The 17,534-nt window shown below is 36.6% G+C and overlaps 1 protein-coding gene across 2 annotated transcripts in view; it reads left to right on the top strand.

Annotated features, from left to right (window-relative positions):
* LOC118650026 (activating transcription factor 7 interacting protein) overlaps window positions 1-17,534 on the top strand; it is a 120,694-nt gene that overhangs the window by 56,989 nt on the left and 46,171 nt on the right. For both annotated transcript variants that reach the window (XM_036297762.1, XM_036297763.1), the window contains 4 exons: window positions 2,185-3,836; window positions 12,017-12,100; window positions 13,946-14,091; window positions 15,517-15,654. In XM_036297762.1, coding sequence (XP_036153655.1) covers window positions 2,192-3,836; window positions 12,017-12,100; window positions 13,946-14,091; window positions 15,517-15,654 — 2,013 coding nt within the window. In that variant the 5' untranslated portion in view covers window positions 2,185-2,191. Of the gene's footprint in view, window positions 1-2,184; window positions 3,837-12,016; window positions 12,101-13,945; window positions 14,092-15,516; window positions 15,655-17,534 lie in introns of those variants that run through there.

Below are 17,534 nucleotides of genomic sequence, written 5' to 3'. Positions count from 1 at the left end.
ATTACATAAAAGGGTACGGTCTTTTTTTTTTTTTTTAGTTTTATTCATTTCAAACGGGCCAGATCCGGCCCACGGGCCGTAGTTTGCCCACGGCTGATATGGGTGCTGTCTTATGGGTAACTGACTGTATTTCTCTTGCTGTTTGAAGTTGAATCTCTTTACAATTTTCTCTTTTTATTTAATCTTTGGCATTTTAATTATGATGTGTCTTTGTGTGGCCCTCTTTGGGTTCCTCTTGTTTGGGACTCTGTGCTTCTTGGACTTGTAAGTCTATTTATTTCACCAGATAGGGGAAGTTTTCTGTCATCATTTCTTCAAATAAGTTTTCAATATCTTGCTATCTCTATTCTCCTTCTGGCATCACTATAATACGAATTTTGTTATGTTTAAAGTTGTCCCAGAGGCTCCTTACACTATCTTCATATTTTTGGATTCTTTTATTTTTCTTACTGCTTTTCTGATTGGGTGTTTTTTGCTTCCTCATATTTCAAATCGCTGACTTGATTCTTGGCATCCTCTACTGTTGAATCCCTGTACATTATTCTTTATTTCAGTTAGTATATGCTTAATTCATGACTGATCCTTTTTCATGTCTTTGGCGTTCTCATGAAGATCCTTGAGCATCCTTATAAGCATTGTTTTGAACTCTGTATCTAGTAGTTTGCTTGCTTCTATTTCATTTAGTTCTTTTTCTGGAGATTTCTTCTGTTCTTTCATTTATAACATAGTTCTTTGTCTCCACATTTTAGCTACTTCCCTATGTTTGTTTCTCTAGATTAGGTAGAGCTGCTATGTCTAATGGAATTGGTTGAGCATCTTTTTAAAGTAGGTTTCCTATAGGACCCAGTGGCTCAGCCTCCCCAGTCACTTGAACTGGGCACTCTAAGTGTGCCCCTGTGTGGGCTGTGTGCACAGTCTTGTTGTAGTTGAGCCTTGATTGCTGTTGGCATCACTGGGAGGAGTTGACCTCCAGGCCAATTGGCTGTGAGGACCAGCTGCGACTACAGCAGAAGAGCTGTTGTGTATGGGACACCCCTATGGAGCAGGACTTTGCTCAGTGGGGCTTTGGTGCTCATTGATTCTGCCCCTTGAGTTTGTTGCTCATGGATGTGTAGAGTTATAATCTGGTGAAATCTGAAGCTGTCTACCAGGACCTCCAGGGAATTGCAAAATTAGCCACTGCCCAGGGCCACCTGTCAGGAACTACAGAGTGATCTGCCAATGGCTGCTACTTGTGGTGGGCTTGGAAGTACCCAGGCAAGGCCAAGCTGTGAAGCAAGGAAAGCTGCTGCTAGTGTTGGGTCTTAGGCCTCTTATTGATAGGTCAGTGGCACGCTGATGTCTGCTGCTGCTTGTTTGAGAGGTTTTAGCTAAGTTTGATGCCTGAGCCAGGACAGGCCACTCATATGGAAAAGCCTCTTGTGAACAGCTTGAGTGAGACTGCAAATGTGGTGGTGTAGGGTCTCAGGGAATTACCAGGGTGGAGTGAACAGTGTGAGCCAGTCTGATGGAAACTCAGATATGGCTGCCAGTCAACTCTGTGATGAAGGAGATCTCAGCATAGGAACAATGACCCTGCAAGCACCCCTGTTTGACAGAAAACTGCCCCCAAGTAGTTGTTCCTATGCCAGACAATCCAGTTCCTCCCCAATTTTCTCTGGATCCCCTCAAGCCTTTATGCTAGTGCTGGTCCTCAGAGGTAGTGAGTCTGAGTAAGTCCATCTGCCAGCCCTTTAAGAGGAACTGCCTGGGTCCCCAGCAGCCTCCATGTCATGCAGCCATGTTCCCTGCTGGTCTTTATAGCTCAGAGTTACAAAGACTTCTCTTTCTAGCCCTGCAACCCTGGGTTGGGATCTGGTGTGGGGCTGGGACCCCTTACTCCTCACAAGAGACCTCCACTGTTTAGATATCTTTCTGATGACAAAAATGCCACATGTGGGTGTTTGACCAGCCCGGTCCATACCTCCGCCCCTCCTACCAGTCTCAGTGTACATTCTTCTTTACTTCTCTAGTTGTAGGACTTCCATTCAGCCAGATTTCAGGCGGTTCTGAATTATGGTGATTCTGTATTTTAGTTGTAATTTTGATGTGGTTGTGGGAGGCGGTGAGTATTGGCGTTTACCTACGCCATCTTGGTTCTCTTGTTTCAATTATTAAACTCTGTCTCTCTCTTTCTTTTTAAAGATTCAAAATGGATAGTATAGAAGAACCTCAGAAAAAAGTCTTTAAGGCTCGAAAAACAATGAGAGTGAGTGATCGTCAACAACTGGATGCAGTGTACAAGGTCAAAGAAGAACTATTGAAAACTGATGTCAAGCTGTTAAATGGCAATCATGAAAATGGAGATGTGGACCCAACCTCACCTTTGGAGAATATGGATTATATTAATGACAAGGATGAGGTGAATGGCCTTGAAGAACTTTGTTTTAATCCTGAGAAAAGTAAATCAGAATGGAAAGAAACACCTTGTATCTTAAATGTTAATGTAAAAAACAATTCAGATGATGATTTAAAGCATGAATCTTTGTCTCCTAGTAGTAAAACTCCTGAACTAAACTCTAAAGTGACCACTGAACCAGCTCCTGGTGATCCACCTTCAGGTGATTTGGATACTGGAGATCTGCCAGCCTCTGGAGATATGGCCTCTGAAGTATCAACCTCTGGTGATCCCACCTCTAGTGATCCCACCTTTGGTGATGCCACTTCTGGTATTCCAACCTCTGATGAGCCTGCCTCTAGTGATCCCGCCTCTGGTGATCCAGCCTCTGCTGAACCCGTCTCCGATGAGCGGGTCTTTACTGAAAACTCAGATATGGCTGCCAGTCAACACTCCAGTGAGCTGGTCGCTGGTGAACTGATGTCTGGGGAGCCAGTCTCTGGTGAACTGGTCTCCAGTGAACCAGTCCCTGGTGAACTGGTCTCTAGTGAACCAGTCTCCAGTGATCCAGTCTCTGATAATTCAGCTTCTGATGATCTGGCCTCTGGAACACTGGCCTCTGATGATGCAGCTTCTGGTGATCTGGCTTCTGGTGGTCCAGCCTGCGGTGATCTAACTTCTGGTGATCAGGTCTCTGGTGATCTGGCCTCTGGTGATCTGATCTCTGATGAACCAATTGCTGATAAACCAACTTCTGAATCAGCCTTTGATTCCACTTTTGAATCGAGTTCTGTACCAGTTTGTGTGCCAGTTCCTGACACTGACAATACAGAACCTAGTAGCAATAAAGGTGATGATTTTCTTGAACAAAATGGGGATGATGAAAAGTTAGATGAAATTTTCTCATTTGATAAGAGTAAAAAAGCTGATAGTAATATTGATGCTGCTGAAGAAACTCTAGAAGCAGGTGATACAATTGTTTGTTCAGCTCCACCTCCTGAAAATGAAAAGGTAGAGGAAGATGCTGTCACAGAACCTGTTCTTGGAGAGGAGGATATATCTAGCAGTATGGAAATTGACCAAAGTGAAAAGAATGAAGGTGAAAATTCTGCAGACCTTGCAGAAACCATTAGTGAAAATGTTATAAAAGATGACAAAAATGAGAATATATTAGAAAGTACAGATTCTATGGAGACAGATGAAATTATTCCTATTTTGGAAAAGCTTGCACCTGCTGAAGATGAACTTACTTGCTTTTCTAAAACTTGTCTTCTTCCAATTGATGAAACAAATCCAGATTTGGAAGAGAAGATGGAAAGTTCTTTTGGTTCACCATCTAAACAAGAAAGTAGTGAGAGTTTGCCAAAAGAAGCCTTTTTGGTCCTCTCTGATGAAGAGGATATTTCAGGTGAAAAAGATGAGTCTGAAGCTGTGTCACAAAATGAGTCATGCTCTCCAGGTTAGCATATTATTTACATTAAAAATTTTTTGATTAGCTTTAATAAACTTAAATAAAACATTCTCATAAAGACATATTTCTTTTAGTTGCAGAGAAAGTTGAGATTGATGGTGGCTAGAATGATCTCTTAACTTGATAGATTCTTAACTTCACAGAATTCAGAATTACAAAGTATCCACTTTGAATGGCATTGTGTGAAGCCCTAAGGGAGCTAAAGAAGAAAATATGCAACTTGCCCTTAAGGCAGTGGTTCTCAACCTTCCTAATGCCACGACCCTTTAATACAGTTCCTCATGTTGTGGTGACCCCCAACCATAAAATTATTTTCATTGTTACTTCATAACTGTAGTTTTGCTACTGTTATGAATAGTAATGTAAATATCTGATATGCAGGATGTATTTTCATTGTTACAAATTGAACATAATTAAAGCATAGTGATTAATCACAAAAACAATATGTAATTATATATGTGTTTTCCGATGGTCTTAGGCGAGCCCTGTGAAAGGGTCGTTCGACCCCCAAAGGGGTCGCGACCCACAGGTTGAGAACCGCTGCCTTAAGGTATTTATGTTTAGGAAGAGAGAGAAGATAACACTATGAGACAACAATTTCAAGTCAGTGCATACTTGATCAAAGTCCTAGGAATTGTTCTTGCTATCACTTAGCAACCAAATAACTTAGGATACAAAAACCTACTAGCTTATTTGCTTCAAATGTTACAAATCACATTTTACAATTAATTTTCCCATTAACATCTGATTTCTTTTAATATTCTTTGGTGAATGACACCATCATTGCTGGAAGTTTTCAGAAACCTTGAAACCTGGTTATCTATTTGATGAAGACCTCATCCATTTGTTTCCACAGCCCTCTTGATTTTACCCAATCTTCTTTCTTCCCTCTCATCTTTTGAATGATCTCTATATCCTAAATCTCTAGAATAGTGGTTTTCAACCTTGGCTGCACATTAGAATCACCTGGGAATCATTAAAATCCTGATTTCTGGGCCTCATCCTCCAGAAATTCTGTTTCTTTGTTATGGGGTGAGGCCACAACATTAGTAACAAAGAAACAGAATTCCCGGAAGATGAGGCCCAGAAATCAGGATTTTAAAAAGATTCCCAGGTGATTCTAATGTGCAGCCAAGGTTAAGAACCACTGTGCAAGGAGAGATGAGAAAAATCCCACTTGCTTTTGTGGTCAAACTCTAATATTCATATATGAAACTTTCTTAGTTCCTTTCAGAAGTTGCTCCCTTTGTGTTCTATTACATTCTGTTAGAGTGCTCTTTAAAATGTTTAAATGACTTTTATTAATACCTGCCCAAGGCTGTTAGAGCAGTGGTTCTCAACCTTCCTAATGCCGCGACACTTTAATACAGTTCCTCATGTTGTGGTGACCCCCAATTTCATTGTTACAAATTGAACATAATTAAAGCATAGTGATTAATCACAAAAACAATATGTAATTTATATGTGTTTTCCGATGGTCTTAGGCGACTCCTGTGAAAGGGTCATTCGATCCCCAAAGGGGTCTCGACCCACAGGTTGAGAACCGCTGTATTAGAGCTTTCTGAGAGGAGTGACTTTATAGTATGAAACACAGCCTTTGGGTCCTAGTTTGTTCAAAGAATGAAAACATGAGGCAGAACTCAGAGACACAGAAGATTCCCCTCTTCCCCCCCAATATATTATATCAGGTTTTGGAGGTAGAGATTTTTTATTATTAAATGATGACTTTATTTCTAAAGAGCATTTATTCATAAAGAGCCAGGCTTTTTATGATTCTGGGGATTTAAAGATAAAATTTAGTATTTGCCCTCAGGGTGTAGACAATAATTAAAGCACAGGGCATTAAATACAAGGCTATGAATACAGTAATTATGTTAAATTGGTATTCTAGGTTTTTACAGGAGAATATAAGATGTATTCAGGAACGCACTTGCCTTTCACTATCTGTATAACAGGATTTTAAGGAAGAGTATTCTTTTTTTTGGCAGCTTTGTCCTTACTGCTCAGCCCAGAAACCTTGGAGCCATTTTTTCCCCTTCATATCCCATATCCAGTCCATCAGGATGTCCTGTTAGCTTTATCTTCAGAATAGATCTAGAATTCATCTTCACAGCTTTTATTCCTATGCTAAGTCCCTACCATCAAGCCAAAATACTTCTTGGGTTATAGTAAGTGCTCAGTAAATATTTGTGAAGTGAATGAATACTTGGTGCTATAAGAGATGTATATCAAGGAGGACCTTCATTCTAAGGCTAAAGCATTCTGATAGCATATATGCATACAAGTTCTTTGGTTGATCTCTTCCCACCTCACCTTCCCTCTGAGATTCAACAGTCTGTTTCATGCTTCTTTGTCTCTGGATCTATTTTGTTCAACAGTTTTTATTCATTAGATTCCACATATGAGTGCAATCATATGATACTTACCTTTCTCTGACTGGCTTATTTCACTTAGCATAATACTCTCCAGGTGCCTCCAGGCTGTCTCAAAGGGTCAGAGATTCTTCTTTTTTTATAGCTGCATAGTATTCCATGTTATAAATGTACCACAGCTTTTTTATCTACTCATCTACTGATAGGTACTTGGGCTGTTTCAAGATCTTAGCTATTATAAATTGTACTCCTATGAACATAGGGGTTCATACATTCTTTCTGGTTGGTGTTTTGGGTTTCTTAGGTTGTATTCCTAGAAGTGGGATCACTGGGTCAAATGGCAGTTCCATATTTAATTTTTTGAGGGAACTCCATACTGTTTTCCATAATGGCTGTACCAGTCTGCATTCCCACCAGCAGTGTATTAGTGTTCCCTTTTCTCTACATCCTCTCCAGCATTTGTCATTTATTGATTTATTGATGGTAGCCATTCTGAGAGGAATGAGGTGATACCTCATTGTCATTTTAATTTGCACCTCTCTGATGATTAGTGATTTTGGGCATTTTTTCATGTCTCTTGGCCATCTGTATGTCTTCTTTAGAGAAATGTCTATTCAGGTCTTACGCCCACTTTTTAATTGTATTGCTTGTCTTCCCTTTGTTAAATTGTCTGAGTTCCTTATATGTTTTGGATATTAACCCTTTATCAGATGTATCAAGCCAAATATGTTCTCCCATACAGTAGGCTCGCTTTGCATTTTGTTGATGGTTTCTTTTGCTATGAAGAAGCTTTTTATTTTGATGTTGTCCTATTTGTTTATTTTCTCCTTAGTTTCCGTTGCTCCTAGATGTATCCTCAAATATATTGCTACAAGAGATGTCTGAGATTTTGCTGCCTATGGTTTCTTCTAGGATTTTTATGGTTTCACATCCAGTCTTTTATCCATTTTGATTTTTTTCTTGTGTATGGTGTAAGTTGGTGATCTAGTTTAATTATTTTGCATGTGTCTGTCTAATTTTCCCAACACCATTTATTTAAGAGACTATCTTGACTCCATTGTATGCTCTTGCCTCTTTTGTCTAATGTTGTTTTTTGAGGTCTCTGTAATTTAATAGGGATTACATTGAATCTATTGCTTTGGGTAGTAACATTTTAATGATGTTAATTCTCCCAATCCATGAACATGGTATATTCTTCGACTTGTTTATATCTTCCTCTATGTCTTTTTTTCAATGTCCTGTAGTTTTCCGAGTACAAGTCTTTTACCTTGTTGGTTAAATTTATTCCTAAGTATCTTAATTTTTTTGTTCCAATGGTAATTGGGATTGTTTGTTTAATTTCTCTTAATGAGAATTCATTATTGGTGTATAAAAATGCCATTGATTTCTGAGTGTTAATTTTGTATCCAGCTAGATTGCCAAATTCATTTAAATCTAGGAGTTTTTTGGTGGAATCTTTAGGGTTTTCTATGTACAATATCATGTATCTGATATTGATATTGTATCATGAATAATGAGAGATTTACTTCCTCCTTTCCAATTTGAATGCCTTTTATTTCTTCTTCTTGTCTGATCGCTGTGGCTAGCACTTCCAGTACTATGTTGAATAAGAGTGGTGAAAGTAGGCATCCCTGTCTTGTTCCTGTTCCTAGGGGAAATGACTTTAGTTTTTGCCCATTGAGTATGATGTTGGTTGTAGGTTTGTCATATATGGCCTTTATTATGTTAAGATATGATCCCTCTATTTCCAGTTTGCTGAGAGTTTTTATCCAAGACTAGAGGCCTGGTGCACAAAATTTGTGCACTCGGGGGGTCCCTCAGCCCAGCCTGCACCCTCTTGCAGTCCAGGAGATGTCTGACTGACAGCTTTGGCCCACTCCCCTAAGCCGTCAGTTGGACATCCTTAGCGCTGCTGTGGAGATGGGAGAGGCTCCTCCTGCCACTACTGCGCTTGCCAGCCATGAGCTCGGCTTCTGGCTGAGCGGCGCTCCCCCTGTGGGTACGCATTGAGTGTCTGCCCCCTGCTGGTCAGTGCACATCATAGTGACCATTCGTTCTGCTGTTTGGTAGATTTGCATATTAGTCTTTTATTATATAGGATGAGGATTGAACCCCTAGGTTAGTGGCTGCACACCAAATTTTGTGCATTGGCCCTTTAAGTGGGTGCCTGCATTTCCAGTCATCTGAATCCTGCTGCTTTTCACAGCCAGTTGTTATATGGCCACCTTTCTCAGTTCTGGTGCTCTGGGCTGGGCCACTGAGCTTGTGGTTTAGACCCTAGAGTTCTCAGTGGGAATGCCCCACAGCTGAGATATCTCTCCGGAAATTCAGTTGCTGTCTGTGGAAGCCTCGACAGTCCTTTCGCGCCTTTGCACTTCCTACAAGTCTCTATGCAGTCTCTACTTTCCGTCCTTGGTTATCAGGGTTCCCTCCAGCTAGTCTTCAGTTGATTATTCTGGATGGTGTTTCTGTATTTTAGTTGTAATTCCAGTTTGGTCCTTGTAGCTTCCACTTACTCTGCTGCCATTTTGGGAAGGAATTTTTTGTTTTGTTTTAAATGTTCTTACAGAGCCAATAATCTAAGGCAGAGGATTGGCAAATTTTGGCCTTAGGCCTTGTGTGTTTTTGTCAATAAAGTTTTATTGGGATATAGCCAGACCCATTTGTTTACCTTTTTTTTTTTTTGTCATTGATTAAATAAAAAATGTTTGCCAAACCCTGATCCAAGGCAACAGTTTTGTCTATATTTTCTTGGAGTAAAGTTCTATAGAAGGTAATTCTGAAAATGGGAAATTTAATTTCCTGATATAAATTCTGTCTTTTAATCCTCTATAGCATACCTTTTCTACCTTTATTTAATGGAATCTTATTAAAATAATGGTTATCAGATAGATATTAAACATTTTTGTCTCGGCTCTTTTCCCATAGATTTTTAGGATTACTAAAGTTTTAAGATGTGGTACCTGCTCCTAGGGAGCTTACTGTCTAGTCCAGGGATTTCCCACCTTTTTCATCTCATGGCACATATAAAGTAATTACTAAAATTCTGTGGCATACCAAAATATATATTATATTTTTTGTCAATGTAACATTAAAAACAGATATAGTTTTGATTCATGCACAATGGATGGGTATTATGTTTGCTGTTGTCATTTTTTTATTTGACAGTTGAAGGGAAAAGAGGTCAGTTCCCCTGACTAAATAGTCAGGTATTGCATATTTGTTTGTTGTGTGTTTTGTTTCTTTTGTTAATCCTCACCCAAGGATATTTTCCCCATTGATTTTTAGAGTGGGAGAAAGAGAGGGAGGAAGGGGAGGGAGGAAAGGGAGGGAAGGAGGGAGGGAGAAATATTGATATGTGAGACACACAGATTGGTTGTCTCTCGAATGCCAACTGTGGGGTGGGGATTGAACCTGCAACCCAGGTATGTGCCATTAACTGTGAACCAAACCCGGGACCCTTCTGTTCATGTGTTTACTCTCTAACCATTGTGCAGTACCAGCCAGGGCAGGCATTGCATGTTTTAAAAATTCTTATAGTACATCAGTATGCTGCACCACACTGGTTGAAAATTGCTGGTCTAGTCTGATTGAAGAATCCCACACTTAGAACTGTTTATGAAACATGGCAGTTTGTAATGAGGCTATACTCAATACCAGAAGAATTACAGCAGAAACTATCTGTGAATGAAGGCAGTTTTAAGCATCCAGATGAGTTTCAGAAGTCTCAGGAACTACTTTAAATTATATATAAAAATGTATGCACATGGGCCTTTGTTTATTATTCTGGGTTGAAGGAGGTACACTCAGATTCTCTTGAGACTTTAGGAACAAAAAGTAAAGAAATATAGGGCCTTACTCCTTTCTGTAGAATCTGTTAATACCATTTTTCTTATCCAGAGTTCTTTAAGTAAAACATAGAATATAAATTTTAATTCTATGTGTCTATTCTAAAATCCTAATGAGTATTTTAAGGGGTGAGAATCCAGGCATATCTTCTAAGCATATATGGAAAATGGAAATTAGGTGATAGGAGGAGGTTTTGAGTAAAATGAAAGAATCTTAAGCTAAGCTTGATTTACCTGTAAGACAAGAGGGAGCTAATATATGCATAAAAGAGGTAGACTAAACCAGGCCAATTGCCTCTGCTGTGTTCTAGATTATCTGGCTTGCAGTTACCCTAATTGGAGCCATGGCTAATTTTGTTCTTTGGGTGATAAGATGATTTGCTCAACAAAGACTGTAAACCATTACAGACAACCCAGTTTATTCATGTGTCTGGAAACTGGGGACTAGGAAACTCAGGACCTGTCATCATTTTCAGTATTAAAATCAGAAATATTTGGAAAACTAAATACTACTGTATATAGAAAAAATGCTTTGTAATGAGTTTGTAGCCTACAAGGGAGCAAAATAAATTTTCATTTAATTGAAACTAGGATTGAGGCATGAGATTTTAGAAACATTTCTAATGAGCATAGGATGATAAATGGAAAGTTAATATTCTAATACTCATTTATTTTAAAGTTTAAAAATAGTTTTAATCTATCTATCTATCTATCTATGTATCTATCTATCTATCTATAGTGCTAGCTTTTTTGTTTTATTTTGCTTTGTTTTACTATAGTCACATTTTACAACTTTATTGTTTTATTAGTGTGAAAATTGTATTTGTAAGAGCTTTAATAGGTTCATCTGTGATCCTGGTCTTCGCCTGTTTCCACTTAAAAGGTCTTTTAAGTTTTTTTTAACTTGACTTTCTATCCACAAGGCTGTTGGGATGAAAACCCTGGTGTTTGCATAAGAAATGCCATATCAAAATTTTTATATAGTGCACCTTGTGATTGCTTATTTTATTTTGGTTACAGAATATGATTAAACAGCATGCCTTATTGAAGCGACTGGGGAGCCAGTTGCAGTGATGTAAAGGGGGATAAAACGGAAGCCCAAACATATTTGTGATTTGTTCTTCTCTCCCATTTAATGATTGATTAGTAGATGAGATATAGGTTGATTGGCCAAAGGCTATTTGTGGTACCTCTGGGATTTTGTTAGAGCAGTGAAATTGTATAGACACTTTTAACAATATTTTTGGGTAGCACTCTTTAATTGTTGTATTTTAAATGCCTCTAGTGAAAACAGCTTATCTGAACTTTACTTTCCTCATCTATATGATGACAAAAATATTGTGTGTAGTGTAAACTTATACTGAGTATATGAAATAATATATGTTAAGCACCTAGCTTGGTTGTTGGGACTGGTATCAAAGTAGCTATTACTTTTAAGTAAAATGATCATTATTTTTAGGATAGCTTTTCCATTCCTCCTTTATGAACTGTCCCATAACCATTGAATAACAATGGTTCAACCTGTCTGGTCAAAATAATTAGGTGTTTTGGCAGTAGTTTGCCAGTGGTTTATAATAGTCATAATCCCTTTTTTAGTTTTAGTAATTAAATGTAGGGAGTCTAATTGCTTTACGGTAGTTCTTAATATATTTTCGTAATCTGTGGCTGACAGTAAATTACTAAGTAGGAATATTTATTTTAAAAAATCTGTACTATTAATTTTTGTCCATGTTAAGAGATTATTAATGAATTTGTAGGAACACTTGAAAGTGGACTTGGTCATTCATTTCTACCAGTTCATGCTCCCTTTTAATTGCTAAAATTTCATATCTTGAGACTGATTTCATAAACAATTATTAACTGAATATTTATACCAAAAGTGTAAATTTTCATGTGCTGTTATGAATTCTAATGGAAGTAATGTTTTCTGTTCTCTTTTTTGTTACAGAGGTTCAAAATAATGAAAAGGACAGGAAACCAGAGGAAGAAGAGCAAGTAGTAGTACATGAAGATGAAAGAACTTCTAAGAAAAGTAAGCATGTACAAAAAAACTGAACTGGTTTGAAAAATAGTAAATCATTCATTCTAGTTTGAAGACTGTGGACTATACTTTTATGTCCATGAGATGATTATAAAACTTTGCAATTTAAGTAAGCCACCGTTAAATCATTTTGTTGATGGCTAAGGATCTTTGAAAAGATTATTTTATAAACTTCAGTGTTTTATTTTATTTATACTTTCTCTTGTTCCATAAGAAAGATTTAAGCTTCATATTTTGGTACTGTCTTACTATCTTGAGAGAAATTGTTTTAGATTTATGTTTAAAGCATGAGACTATAAGGATTTTTTCTGGGGTGATATTAGTGAATGGAAGTATGTGTCTCACTCTCCTTAAGGTTCTTAAACTTTGTGGGAAACGATGGGACTGAGTATTACTAAGTTTATAGGAAGATCATTGGACTAGAAGTCAGGAAACCTGGGTTCTGTAACTATCCCTTCATACTGCGCTCTATGTATAACTTAAAGTTATGATTATAAGTGAAGTCATGGCAGTGATGGCGAACCTATGATGTGTGTCAGAGGTGACATGCGAACTTATTTTTTTGGTTGATTTTTCTTTGTTAAATGGCATTTAAATATATAAAATAAATATCAAAAATATAAATCTTTGTTTTACTATGGTTGCAAATAGAAAAAAATTTCTATATGTGACACGGCACCAGAGTTAAGTTAGGGTTTGTCAAAATGCTGACACGCCGAGCTCAAAATGTTCGCCATCACTGTCATAGAGTATAACTGGATTTTAAAAATAGGCACATAGATATGGATAGAGAGTAAAGTGGAGACTGGTAGGTGTGGTCACTTGCCTTTAATAAGTGTAAAGATTTTAATATTTTCACTTGATTTTTCAAAATCCTCACCCAAGATTATGTTTTCATTGATTTTTTGAGAGAGTAAGGGATGTTGGGGGAGAGAAAAAGAGAAACATCAATGTGAGAGAGAAACATTGATAGCCTGCCTCCCATGCGTACCCTGACAGGGGATTGAACCCGCAGCCTAAGCATGTGCCTTGACTGGGAATTGAACACACAACCTTTTGGTGTATGGTGTGACACTCCAACCAACTGAGCCACCTGGCCAGGGGTTCACTTTTTATGTATTGAAAAAGAAACCAGTTAAAATTTGCTTATGAGCTCATGAATATTGACACTATTTGAAATTGAAATTTTCTAAGTGAAGATCTTTGAATATTTATTCTTTACCAAATACACTTTTATAATTGTCATTAATTTTATTATTTTTATATATTTGAAATTCATTAGGATATGTTAAGAATTTCTATTATTTTTTAAAAAAAGAATAACATTTATCATGTTATTTGCCTGAGGCTGATATTTAAGTAGGAGTTTTTTTCTAGATTTACTGAGGGAAATGTTTACTGAGGAAGAAGAATTAAATAGTTAAAGCTGCACACAGTTGTTAAAAATCTGTGACAGAGACTGAATACTGTATGTTGTCAGAGGATTAGTGTTCACTATAATATTTAGCAATGGGAATCAGTATAAGATTATTTCTTCTCATTTCATAATCACATTTTTAAGTGATTAATAGGAAGATTTCAATGATAAGATATTTTGTATTTACAGTGTACATTGCTTAGCCATTAGGAAATTCTTTTTTAGCATATTGAAAATCATTTCAAGTTGAAAGCTAAAAGCTACCTGTCTATTTTTCTGATCTCAAAAGTAATTCACAAAATAATTGATTGATAATGCTATTGTGATAGCTAGAAATAATATTTTGCTTAGGATGGAGAATTGGCATTAAGTTATATAATAAAAAACACCTGACAGATCATTATGCTTTTTGTCCTCAGTTGAATTTTCCAGAAGAAAACGTTCTAAATCTGAGGACATGGACAATGTACAGTCCAAACGTCGTCGATACGTGGAAGAAGAATATGAGGCAGAATTTCAAGTAAAGATTACAGCCAAAGGAGATATTAACCAGAAGCTGCAAAAGGTGTTATAGATTATAAATTGAAAACCATATTAAGTAAAAAGCACCACCATCTTTATTTTTCTAGATCTTGAAAAATTTTTTTCTTTGTATTTTACTGAAATAGGTCACAGAAAAAGAGAACTTAAAGTGGTTGAGCTTATTCTTTTTAATAATTTAATTTTAAAATTTCTCTTTTTATGAGACTGACGTGCTGCCTATTGCGCTAAGAGGGCGCCTAAAATTTCTCTTTTTAAAGCTACATAATTTATTTTAGATATGGTAGTAATTATCAAATTGGAAGGGAGATTTGATGATGTCTTTTATTTACTTTAGTAACAAAACTGTTAGTTTTCAGATTTTATCTTTTCTGCTATATTGAACTTTATTGTAATAGAAACATTAATCTTATATGTTACTATTTTAATCTTTATAATAAGCTGGTTTCATGGTTATAAGTCCCTACATTCTGAATTTTTGTTATGTACTTTAGACTTAGTATTAAAAATGGTAGAGACAAGGCTTTCCAAGGACTAGGGAGAAAGAGTGAAGTTCAGATTTTGACATCCCCCCAATCTGCTAAACTATACATACAACTGAAAATATGCATTATTTAATATATTTTCAAAATGTTTACACCAATGTTTATGACAAATTCCTTTTTAAGAGGGGAATATGCAACTCAGGTGAAATTAATTTTTCAAGTTCTTATCAATTTAATGATAAAACTTATAAATAATCTAGTTTTTAGACCAGTATGCGTCCACTAAGATAAATATAAATATCCATACTAGGAAAAGGAATAGTGAGGCAGTAAGAAAAGTAGCTTTTTTTCTTCCAGTTTTTTAAATTTATTTGTCATATGAAGATAAATAATGTTTATTTAGTATTTCTTATAGAGCTGTTAGAAATATGAAGATAGCTCTGTGAAAGAATTTTGAAAACTTTTATGTGTATTGAGAGTTTACTTCTCTTGAACAGTGTCATTCAAGTATGATTCATGGACATGTACCATGTTTCCTCTTTGTTATAGGTCCATAATGAGATAAAAATGGAAATTATAAGTATGCATTTAGAAATGTTTTACAGGAATTTTATAGTGCACTATAAGTATCTCACAAAAATATCTGGAACAGATTAGAAATTTAAAAATCTTGTTCTTTAATTTGTGTCCTTTAAATTATGATTGAGTGTATGGGAAGAAAATAATAAAACCTCAAATTATTTTTAAATTTCACCCTCTGAAAATTTTCTACTTTTTTCATATATTATTCTTTTTCAGTAGGTATATATCTAGAAGTAGAGGATTTCAGCGCATCCATTGTGTTATGGATCCTAGCCTGTTTTTTTTCATTAACCTAGTTTTACATAGTACTTAGGGATAGTTACTGTTCAGTGCTTGCTGAAATGCCTTCTTTGCTTGTAACAAAGGAATGTGTATTTATTTAGGTTGTACAATGGTTGCTGGAAGAAAAATTGCGTGCACTACAGTGTGCTGTATTTGATAAGACTTTGGCAGAGTTGAAAACACGAGTGGAAAAGATCGAATGTAATAAGAGGCATAAAACAGTTCTTACTGAACTACAGGTTTGTACACTGACTTGAATTGTATATGAATTTTTTTTGTATATGTATTTTATAACTTATTGTTTGTGATACATTTTTGAACTTGACAATAAAATATATCTAACTTCTAAATTTTAGAAGTAAGAGGAGCCTCTGTTAGTTTCCTAGGACTGCCATAAAAGTGGTGCCATTAACTGGGTGGCTTAAATAACAGAAACGTATTGTTTCATAGTTCTGGAGGCTAAAAGTTGTAGATCAAGGTGTTGGCAGGACTGGTTCTTTCTGAGAGGTATGAGGAAGAATCTGTTCCATGTGTTTCTTCTGGTTTCTGATGGTTTGTTTACTGACAGTTATGAGTGTTCCTTGCCTTGCAAATGCATCACCCTGATCTCTGGCTTTATCTTCACGTGACTCTGTCTGTACCTGTTTGTGTCTGTATCCAAATCTCCCCTTTTTACAAGGATACGTTGGATTGAGGACCACCCTTATTTCAGTATGACCTCATATAAACTAATTACCTCTGCATCTACCTATTTGCAAATAAGGTCACATTCTGAGATACTTGCGGTTTGGATGTAGTATAGGAGATTTGGATATACACAGCTTAACCCATAATAGAGCCTCAGAAATTATATACTTAGTACTTCTTAAATAGTTTTTTAGTCACTGAAGAAAGGCTGGTATCATCTCACTTGCCATAAGTATCCTAATCATAATAATAAAAGGCCAGAGTTGTCACGACCAAAACGACCAAACGACCGTCACCATGAAGTGCATGGAGCACCTCTCAGTCCCTCCCCTGCAGCCCACAGGCCCCCGATTGCAGCAGAGCTGGTAGCCAGCGGGCGCAGGCGTCGGGAAGCGCACATGGGTGGACGGGGCCACGCGATTTTGCACGCTGGGCCTCTAGTTAAGTAATATTTGTTGTAAGTTATTCCTTATATATTAATCCACTTTGCTAAACAAGGTCCAATGTGTCTGAATCCCAACAGTTGTGCAACTTATATTAAATAGCTACCATTATGCCATTACCAGGAAATTATAGATATGCCCGAATGGGGAAACCAAGAGCAAATGAAATAGAAGTAATCAAATACATAATAATAGATTATGACTGTCCTGAACTAAAAAAAATGTTCGTAGCCTTTATTTTCTTTTTCTTTTTATTTAAATATATTTTTATTGATTTCAGAGAGGAAGGAAAAGGGAGAGAGAGATAGAAACGTCAATGTTGAGGAGAATCATTGGTAGGCTGCCTCCTGCATGCCCCACACTGGGGATCGAGCCTGCAACCCGGACATGTGCCCTGACCAGGAATCGAACTATAACCTCTTGGTTCATAGGTCAATGCTCAGCCATTGAGCCGTGCCAGCCGGGCTGTTCGTAGCCTTTAAAAAAAGAATCACAGAGTACTTGCCAAAATAGAAATTCAATCTTAGGCATACGATGGCAGATATTTAGAATTATAATTTAGAAAAAATTGTTATTTTCCTAGATTAAAACAACAAAAAGACTGTTCTTTTTTTCTTTTAAGAATAATAAATGGCAAAAGGTAAGTCCATGTTCAAAACTTTGGTTTTCATTCTCCGCTAATAGTTTACTTTTTCAAGTGATAAAATTCTTTTTTAAAAAGTGTTTAAATACTATAGATGTATATGATATGAAAATGAAGTCCTTCTCTGTATATTCTCCCTCATAGTCTGCCGATCCTAATCTTTAGAGGTAACCACTTTTACGTTGGTATTTATCCTTGTAGACATTCACCTGTACATAACAAACAAAAAGAAATTTTAAAAAATAATTTTTTAATTAGTTTTCATTTTTAAATAAAAATAGTATTACGTTACATACAAAACAATTTATAGAATATCCACTAGGTAGTCTGACTAAATTAAAAATGA

This window comes from Myotis myotis, unplaced genomic scaffold, assembly GCF_014108235.1.
Source record: "Myotis myotis isolate mMyoMyo1 unplaced genomic scaffold, mMyoMyo1.p scaffold_m19_p_3, whole genome shotgun sequence".
NCBI lineage: Eukaryota > Metazoa > Chordata > Mammalia > Chiroptera > Vespertilionidae > Myotis > Myotis myotis.
This window is presented reverse-complemented; position numbering and strand designations above follow the sequence as displayed.